The sequence below is a fragment of the Vigna umbellata genome, chromosome 3, assembly GCF_029865625.1.
Source record: "Vigna umbellata cultivar VRB3 chromosome 3, Vumbellata_1.0, whole genome shotgun sequence".
NCBI classification, from domain to species: Eukaryota; Viridiplantae; Streptophyta; class Magnoliopsida; order Fabales; family Fabaceae; genus Vigna; species Vigna umbellata.
Window position 1 is genome coordinate 10651597 of NC_142167.1, and position 10480 is coordinate 10662076.

The 10480-nt window shown below is 30.2% G+C and overlaps 1 protein-coding gene across 2 annotated transcripts; it reads left to right on the forward strand.

Moving 5' to 3' along the window:
* The first annotated feature begins 5249 nt into the window (after positions 1-5249).
* On the forward strand, positions 5250-9759 carry LOC148201633 (uncharacterized). Of its 2 annotated transcripts, none has more exons than XM_088109840.1 (4): positions 5250-5719; positions 8973-9009; positions 9287-9523; positions 9621-9759. In XM_088109840.1, exons 1-4 carry the CDS (start codon positions 5421-5423, stop codon positions 9702-9704), a joined length of 657 nt encoding a protein of 218 aa, XP_087965966.1. In that variant the 5' UTR covers positions 5250-5420; the 3' UTR covers positions 9705-9759. The 2 variants fall into 2 exon arrangements, with proteins under 2 accessions (XP_087965966.1, XP_087965967.1); XM_088109841.1 differs by having other exon boundaries at positions 9341-9523.
* The last annotated feature ends 721 nt before the right edge of the window (positions 9760-10480 follow it).

The window sequence follows — 10480 nt, forward strand, 5'->3', positions numbered from 1 at the left end:
TTACTTTTTTTTATTTAAGGACATTAATAAATTGTGATATATATTACCGTTCAACTTTTTAATACAACTTACTTATATTATTGAAATTTTATTGAAATTTCAACTAATAAGTGTGCTAGTAAAGTGTTGAAAATGATAATTTGGACTAACATTACAAAAGGCCATTACAATGTTGCATTTTAGCCCACCACTGGATTTAGTAGTGTAGTGTGCAATTTCTCAAATTTTGATTTGAATGAAAGTTCTTAATTAAAAAAGGAAATTATTAGCTTAAGGATAATTAACAACTTTTGAAAAAATAAAAATAAAAATTAAGACACTAAAAAGAGTCATGTTTGATATCTAAATGAAGGAAAACATATTCCTCTTTAGTTAGATATCATGTTTTGTTGGGCCAGTAACTTACTTGTAAGTATTTAATATTTTACACGGTAAATAAAGTTATATTATTAAATAATTGAATAGAAGTTAATATTTTGTGTATATCTGTTGATTGTGTTAACATGATTTTATTTTCACAATATGAAGCGAGTGAAAAAAATATGTCAATATCACAGAAATTATCTTCATTTGATATTAATTTTTATGAAATTTGACATATATGGTGTAATATTTTTAGAACGAGTAAATTGATTTGACATGTATAATGTGATATGTCTAAACTATATAAAATAATTTAACATGAATATTATGATATTTTTGAACTTAGTAAACTAATTTAACATTATTTTACTAGAAATATTCTGTTAATGTTCTATTAAAATGAATGTGTAGCGATTTGTAATACATTTAACTATACGTTTATCACCTTGTATTATTTCAAGAAATTAATGATTTAATAATTTTAAAAGAAAGTTCAATTGATAATTTTCATATTGTAACCTTAAATGCATAAGAATAACTATTTTGCAATAACTACTTGTGATGTTATACAATTGCAATATAAATTTCTTCAACACGATATATCTTTAAAATTAATTATAAATAAAATAAATAATTTAATTATTGATTACAAAATTATTGAAAAATAATTAACAAATATTTTTCAGAAAATGTTAAAATTTTGATCAAAGCATTTTGCTTAATACTTTTTGAAAGCTTTAATAAATAGTAAATAGTAATAAATATGATATATCTGGATTTTATCCATTATGGATATGGTTTTGTGAAAAGAAACAATCTTTCTAGCATGCAATAGTATCGGAGAAGTTATTCTACATGAAATGAACAAAAAGAAGAAAATATAATAATAAAGGATTAGACTATACAAGATTAATGTAAGACACATGAAAAATATTTATAATTTTATTACTAGTAAAAATATATTTCTTTAGGAATGGAGAATATAATAAATTTATAAAATGTGAAAAGTTAAAAAAAAAAAAGATATTTTGGTAGCTTAATTGGTAGAAAATTTTGGTAATGAATTCAAAATCTTTTCTACCTTTTTGTAAAAAAAACGAAAAAGTAAAATTAAAATTAAAATATTGATAATGGAGAAAGCATTCAAATTTGAAGTCATAATTGAGGAATCCATTATGAATCCATTATGTAAGTGAAAATTAAGAAATTAATATAAAAATACATATATTAAAAAATTGATGAATAGTAAATTTTTTTTACTATAAATAGCCATGAAGGGGAGAATAATTTTGCACAAAGAGAGGAAGAATCAAGTGAGAAACCTTGAGAAATAGAGAAGAAAGAGTTAGGAAGAAATTTTAGTTGCAAGAAGAGTAGAGACTCTGGAGGGTTTTCAGGAAAACGAATTCGGAGCAAGAGAAGTATGAAATAGAGGTAGGGAGCTAATCCTTCTTATACATGATTTTTATACATGTTATGATCATGAATATGAGTTATGAACATGTTAAAATTTTGGTAATGGTAGTTATTTATTCACTTGTATAAATTTAGTTTTCATGATTATAATTTTCTTATTTTCGAATTACTGTGGTAAAACCTTCCTTTTAATTGTTTTTACCATTGGATTTAGCTAAAAGTTTAATATATGAATCTTAAGACCTATTTCTTCACATTGACCATTGGGATCATCAATTAGAAGTCTTTACTTGGAGAAATAAATCCTGCATGTTTGAGTAAATTAATTACCTCTATAATTTGGTTACTGAGTCCTCTCGGTAAAATATAGATTCTGACCTATTTGACCGTTAGATCAATCTACAAATTTGATATATGATTCCTAAGATATATTAATACACTTTGACCGTTCGGATTTGTAATTAGAAGTCTATACTTGGAGAAATAAATCCTGCTTGTTTGAGTAAATTAATTACCTCTATAATTTGGTTACTGAGTCCTCTCGGTAAAATATAGATTCTGACCTATTTGACCGTTAGATCAATCTGCAAATTTGATATATGATTCCTAAGATATATTAATACACTTTGACCGTTCGGATTTGTAATTAGAAGTCTGTACTTGGAGAAATAAATCCTGCATGTTTAAGTAAATTAATTACCCCTATAGTTCTGTTATTGAGTTCTCTCGGTAAAATATAGATTATGACCTATTTGACCGTTAGATCAATCTGCAAATTTGATATATGATTCCTAAGATATATTTATACACGTTGACCGTTTGGATTTGTAATTAACAGTCTGTACTTGGAGAAATAAATCCTGCATGTTTGAGTAAATTAATTACCCCTATAGTTTTGTTAATGAGTTATCTCGGTAAAATATAGATTCTGACCTATTTGACTGTTAGATCAACCTCAAAATTGGATATATGATTCTTAGGATATATTACTACACTTTGACCGATCGGATTTGTAATTGGAAGTCTATGTTTTGAGAAAGAAATTTTGAAGGTTTGAAAAATCTGATGAACACTATATTTCTGTTCTTAAGTTATCATGGTAAAAACTTCATATATATTTCATTTACCGTTAGATTGAGCCCAAACTTTATTATGTAATTCATAAGACATATTAAGTCATCTTGACCATTCAGATTTGTAATTAGATGTCTGTGCTTAGAGGAATTTGTTCTGCATTTTGAGTACAATCGAAAACCAATTAAAATTTTGTCCCTGAGTTACCTTGGTAAAACCTCAATATCTATCTAGTTAACCGTTGGATCAACCGAAAATTTTAATATGTAGTTTCTAACACATAGTGAATTAAGTTGACCATTCAGATTTGAAATCGGAGTTACAGATTTAGAGATATTAATTTTGTATCTTCTCAGAGATCTCAATATTGCTTAATTTTTGTAATTGAACCATTTATAAAAAAAATTATGAATTTTAATTGTTATGGTAGGATAGAAGAATCTTAAAAACCGGAGTTGGTACATCCCTGATCATAGAGCAGCCTTGGTCCAATCCAGTAAGTTGTGACTAGTCATATGTACTGACGTTTATGGTGAGTTTGATTCGTCAAACATTTGATTCTTTTCTGGTGACCATTTATGGTGATATTTTTAGTATTGTTAATTTATTTTGTGATATATTCATTTTGCACGATTTTTGTGATGATTGTATTTTATTATATTAGATTTGAATTTATGCGTCTGAACATGATGTGATTTATGTGGGAAGTATGTGAATGTATGAGATATGTTGGATTCACTGTGATAATATGATGGTATCTGGTTATTCATGTCTTGGGTTAAGTTTCAAAGTGACAGTATGGTTCATGAACGTAATTCCATGATCCTCAAGGAGAGGATACATGGTGGTGCTCTGGTAGTGTTTAGAATGAAAGTAGGAGCTCAGTCTTGGGGGTCATCCTGAAACTCCAATGGTCTTTCTTCTCATGTAAAGGGGATTGAACCATGTGGTGAGGAGTAGTAGGAGGTCCTAGTCTTGGGTGCTTCCAGTATGATCCAAGGTGAGTGATAACGGACTAACCTCGTGAGTGTGGTAGGGTGGGGGAGCCCAAGTTTCATAAGCCACCACGAGTGCAAGACCCACCATAGCTCGACTATCATTCTAGTCCTGACGAGTCGGTTTATAAAGTAACAAGTCCTGTGATGTCATTTTACCATGTTTGAGTGATTTTTGCATGTCGTGTGAGGTTGAATAATATGCTTTTTATGTTTAGCTCACCCCTACTTGTTTGTGTTTGTGTTTGGATATGTGCGATGATCACCCACTTGGGTGAGAGCAGATGGCAAGGAGGATACTTTGGAAACCGTACTTGATGTGGATGGCAACGCTGCAGCTTAGATTCGCTAGCTTTTATTTGCTAGCTTTGAAGAACTTTTGTGCATTTAAAGTTTTAAATTCTCTGTGATTTCAAAGAAGAAACTTTAATACTCTAGTTTTCAATTTCATACTATTATAAAGATGACTGTAATCCTTAAAACTACTCTTGACTGCTTTTCTATATTATGAAATGATGACGTCTTTATTATATATGCTTCTTATATAATTGGGATGTCACAATTAACCTAACATTAGGAAAAAAGTGAAAAAATATTTATTTAAATATATATTAATTTTATTATAATTATACTAAAAAATATATATTCATTTTATTATATTAATAACAATAATAATTCATATATAATTTTAAATATATTAAGGTGATTCCATCAATTTTCATGAGACGATATTGTCAGAGAAACAATTTGATATAGCTGACCTTGATGCATTTTTGGTGGATACTTCTTTCTAATTTTGTTGCTATATTATGTATAATATAAGATAATATTCTACGCTATGTGCAAGTAATTTTCACATTTTACTTTGTATGTCAAAGGAAGATGCATGTCTCATTAAGGAATGCAAAAGTCGTCCAGTGTAATATAATTTAATTTGTAGAAAAATATGTAATCATTTTATTATAATTTCAAAAATTAAATTCATAATTATGATTAAGATGAGTAATTTGTTCCAATAATATACACACGCACCCATAATTTATTTAAACCAAAATGTTAATTATCAACAAATATTTAATTTTTTTTTTCAAAAATAATCTATTCCTATATCTCTCATAACATAACCATGCCTTGTTTAAATCGAATTAGAAGACGAGTAACTTTTATTTACTGTTGATAACTGTTCTTAATTATTTAATATTTAAAAAATAAATATTTTAAATATTTAAACTATATTATAATTAAATTTTACAGTAAATAATTTTGGATATTTAATTATATAATAAATTAAAAACGAAAATTTTTAATCATAATTTACTGTATAGATTATTTTTAACTCTTATTATTATAAATTTATTTTAATTTCTATAATAAGTTTAGATTTTGGGGGGAGGAGTAACGGTTATCTCGGATCTATTTCCCACGACTCCTCACTTATTTTCACCTTTCATCTCATTTGATTTCGTCACACAAAACCACTTTTCCGTTGAAATTCTGTTCCATACGCGATTGTAAGAAGAAGGAAGAAGATCATCGTGCAGTGGAAGATCCTTGGAAATGATGCTTTGTTGAATGGGCAATGTTACAGGACCGGTGGCGGCGAGATTGGCGTTTTTCCCGCCGGAGCCAGCGACGTATGAGATTTCGCGGGAGCGGGACGGGAGGGTGGTGATTTCCGGCGTGAGCGGGGACAAGAACTTGGAGGCTCACGTACTGGAGACGAAGGGTGGGAATAAGATCGTTGCGACGTTTTGGAAACATCCTTTTGCCAGGTTCACCTTGCTCTATTCCCATGGCAATGCCGCTGATTTAGGTCAGATGCATGACCTCTTCCTCGAACTCAGGGCACACCTCCGCGTCAATATCATGAGGTTTCTTTTTCCTCTCTTTACATTTCTCTCTCAGTGAAACCATGATTGCTTCTATGTTAGTTTATTTATTTATTTTAGGCTTTTACTTCCTCCACTTTCACAGTTTCAACAACCATGAATATTTCTTGACAGAAGAGATAATAAAATATGTAGAACATTATTAAAAAGATCTTAATGTTTTACCATTTTTAAATGAGTATTTGAATTAAAATTTTAATAACATTAATATCACGTATAACAAGCTAATTCTTAAATATTAATAGATATTAATTATAATTAGATTAGTATATATGTAACGAACACTGACCTAAATAAATGTTAAAATTAAGTAAGGTGTTACTAGCTTTAATAAGTATTAAAAATAAATTACATTAATGTTGGTTAGCTCGACACATAAATTAATATATGTTTTTATTTAAATATGTATAGAATCAAGGTGAGTTTTAAGATCTTAACTATAAAATTGTCTTTAACTCAATTTTTTGGTGAGAAAATGTCTTGCTCAATTAAGGAAGATCAAACAAATTCCTTTTTCTCAGTTGTAGCTATATCACAGTTCTTACCTAAATATTAATTTATAAAAGGGTTTTTCAATCACAATTAAAATTATGAAATCATTTTTGGAGGATCAAGACAAACAAGAATTAATAATAGGGTTTTAAAAAAAAATTAAGCGAATAATAAAATAATGTTGAAATGGATAAGATAAATTACATGTGGGAGGTTGCATCAACTTCTGGCAACATGGTGTTCAATCGCTCATGACTTCACACTGACATCACAGACCGAAAAAGAATGACTAAAGAGCTTGGAATACACAAATATTCTTATGTGTCTTTGGCATGATTTACAAGATTGTTTAACCCTAAATTTATAACAGATGGAGTGGATTTTTTCTTCACAACCGGTTCTCATACTTTCTCCTTAGGTCAAGTAACAACGCAGTGGTAACAAATAAAAGCAACCAAAATGTAAAATTATAATATAAAATAAAGAAAATTGAATTTGACCAAAAAACTTCTAGAGACTGATCTTGTAATAGAGGCCGGTTTCTTGATTTAGCAATATATTTCTAACATATTATTGGTTTGGGACTTCGTGGTTCTTGGATTCGTTTTTAGCTTTGATGCTCTTGGAGAAGATTGGAATGACCCAAACTCTGATACCATTTTGGGAAACTTAATCAAGACAAACAAAAGATTACCAAGGACCGTCCAAAACAAGCTACAAATATAAAGATATAAAAAATAAATTATGTTTCTCTAGGTTGGGTGTAGTTCAACTATGAAGTTATTGGAGAAACTTCAAAAGAAGTTGGCAAAAGCTATCATCCACCCCTTTTTCTACAAAAATATTTTCTTCTAATATTACTGCACTATCTACTCGACCTCATTAATAAGTTCACCAACGGCAAAAAGAACAACCCTCAAACTCTTCTCTGACACTTATGATTTGGACCAAACGATTTGTCACACCAATAATAGAGATTCATATCACTTCTCTTGATATGGAATATTCTTGGTTCCTATAATCCCTGACATTGTTTGACCCGAACTAGGCTTGGTCACTGACGATCTTAAGAACAATTCCCCACTCCATTGCCATATTTGTCTAAATTCATTGAACCAGTGTAAGTTCTTTGTGCTTCCTCGAAGTTTCATTCAAGACATAATTCCTCTTCCACCTTGATAACGGAAACCTAAATAAGGTTCTTGATACAAAGGTACATTGATATATTACTCATCCTCCATAGCTACCGCCACGCCTTGTACAATTTTCAAGGCTCAAATCAGGTCCTTTAGGTCATGTGGACGAACCTGATTTCGAATATTCTGGAGTAATCCTATGAGGAAAAATACCCAATAAATTGATCTTCCAATGTCTCATTTGCTAGTGAGACCAAGATTTCAAATTTTTCGATGAAATCTTCGCTCAAATGCCATGCTTCACTTTTTCTTCAAAATCTCCTTTGTAGTGTTGTTGCAAGATCCTCCCAAGATTGGTTCCTGGATTCTTATCACAAAAATTTGAACTAATGAGATGCAATCCTTAAGAGATGAAACGATCTTGATCAATTCAAAAGGTGTTGGAGAGAAGAGACTCCATGAAAGAACATTAAAAGGTAGCGAAAACATGGGTTCCGTGGTGATTTATTTTCACAACACTGGAAACGCAAGATAGAAACAAGCACAAATTGCAAAAGGAAATATAAAATGGATTGAGAAAGAGTAAGAACATGTCACCTTCAAGAGGATTCTCAAAAGATAAGTGTATAAGGATTGGCCATTTGAAAAACAATTCAAGATAAGACTCAAAACAAAAGAAGAACTATCTCAAGAATCTGAAAGATATATCTGACAATGATTTCGTATATTCCAGAGTGATTTAAAATAGAGACATAGACTTTCTTTATATAGAAAATGGCCTAGAAGGAGAAATGACCCGAACAAGTGTATAGAAAAAATAGAAAATTCAAATGTAAGTATAAGATTATACTTAAGTTATAAAGTTAGCTCAACTAATTCCTATGTTTAACACTTAACTCTTAATTAATCCTTACATATATGGTTGATTCCTTTAAATTAGGAAGAGACACACGGCAGTTCCTAAAATTAGAGAAAAATTCATTATTACACTTCCAAGAAGCACGTGTGGCACATGAAAAAGGTAAAAGTCAGTTACAATTGCATCTTGTAAATCCAGTACGTCGAACCAAAATTGTTAAGCATCCACATTTTTGTAAGAAAAATAATGAAATGAAAATTAGAACTAATTTATTTGATCAAGTGTAAAAAGTATTACCAAGGAGCGCTTTCCTTTTCACTGGATTATTCAAGTTACACTTCTCTCTAGTCTAAAATAAATTGTCTTCCTTTTTCCCTTTAAGCTTCTTTTTAATGGGCTTCTTTGTGCTAACTAACTCTTAACTATAATAACTACCTTTCAAGTGTAATTATACTTTTTCATTTTAAACTCCTTTCATGATAAATCTGCCATCCTGCCTTATTATTTTGTTGTTGTGCTTGCTCCTTCCTCAGAGAATAGGATGCTTGGTTTTGAATCTTATTGAATGCAAAGTTAAGTCCTCTCTAATAAAGGTTGTGTCTGTTTCCAAACCAGTTGTTTGTGTCTTGAATTATATATTTTTTGTTCACCCTAATAGTTCATAAATGTTATTGTACATACTTGTTTGAAGTAAAATAAGTAATATTCCTTTCGGCATATAATTTTGAAACTTTATGCTACCATGCAGCTATGATTATTCAGGATATGGAGCCTCTACAGGTAAGGTAAGTATCATCCCTGATTCCTTTGCCCCAACTTTCACTTCTCTTTTATTTACTTTATTGGGTTGTTTCCAAACAAAAAATTACAAGGGATTGAATTGATCATAGATGTCTAGATTGTCCTTAGGTTTGGGATTGTGCATACCATGAAATATGATATAAAGATGCAAGATTAATAGATTAGATAATCCATTCCATTTGAATTCTACATTTTCTCCAAACCATTCTTTCCACCAATCTAACTGAATCTGTTATGTGTGATTATCTCTAACTTTGATAGCCATCAGAGTTCAACACATATTCTGACATAGAGGCTGTGTATGATTGTTTGAAGAGAGAATATGGAGTTGAGCCACAAGAGTTGATTTTGTATGGCCAATCAGTTGGCAGTGGGCCCACAATACACTTGGCTACTAAGTTACGGAATTTGAGAGGTGTTGTTATTCACAGTGGAATCCTTTCAGGGATAAGAGTCTTGTACCCTGTCAAGGTCACATTTTGGTTTGACATATTCAAAGTAAGTTTTTTCTGAGTGATCTCCTAATTCTTAATCAGTACCTATATTGAAATTTATCAGAGTTTTGTATTAACATACTTCTCTTTACTAATTTCAGAATATAGACAAAATAAGGCATGTTGACTGTCCAGTCTTAGTTATTCATGTAAGGTTATCTTTCTATCTATTTTTCTTATTATAGTTTCTGCATCATGTTTCTTGCGATGTTCAAAAGAGCTCATTGGTTTCTTTCTTCAGGTTTCCCTCCTAAATATATTATTGTTTCTTCTACTTTTTGAGTATATGATAAAATTGTTCTATATAGAATTTCATATTTGCTTGCTATATTTATCGATTAGGTAAATATGAAAACTTGGTTGAACCCGACAAGGAATTATTTTCCTGGTACTGTAGTTTATTTGACTAAAATATTTTCCCATTATACTTCTCACCAGTGTGCAGAAAGTCTTCAGATCTTGTTTCAATAATTTTAGTGAATCAGTTCATATTCTTAACAACAATTGTTAGCTGAATATCTCTTACAAAGTGCAAACAATAGATTTTAGTTCTGGAACTGAAACAGCCTAGCAATGGAGACACAAGTTAGTAACATATCTTAAGTTTTGTTTTCAGGGGGGTATCAGGCAAATTTTCCATTCGAACCTGAATTTAAAAAGCAATCAATGATTCAAACAAAAATTTGAAACATAGGCACAATATTTAATATGAAATGTTACATTTGAAACAGTTCTCCAATTATGCTTTTATTTGTCAGTTGTGTTTTGCTGCTATTGGAAGAGGATGGATCCTTACAGCACAATTTGTCCTATTATTGCTCATGCTATTATTTCTTAATCTTGAAGCCTATCCATAATCTAATCAATGCATATATTTTAGAGTATCAACGCATGTTTTCTTTTCTTAGGTTGTGGTGAAACATTGCCACAACATAAGACCCTGTTGTACATAAGTTCTTAC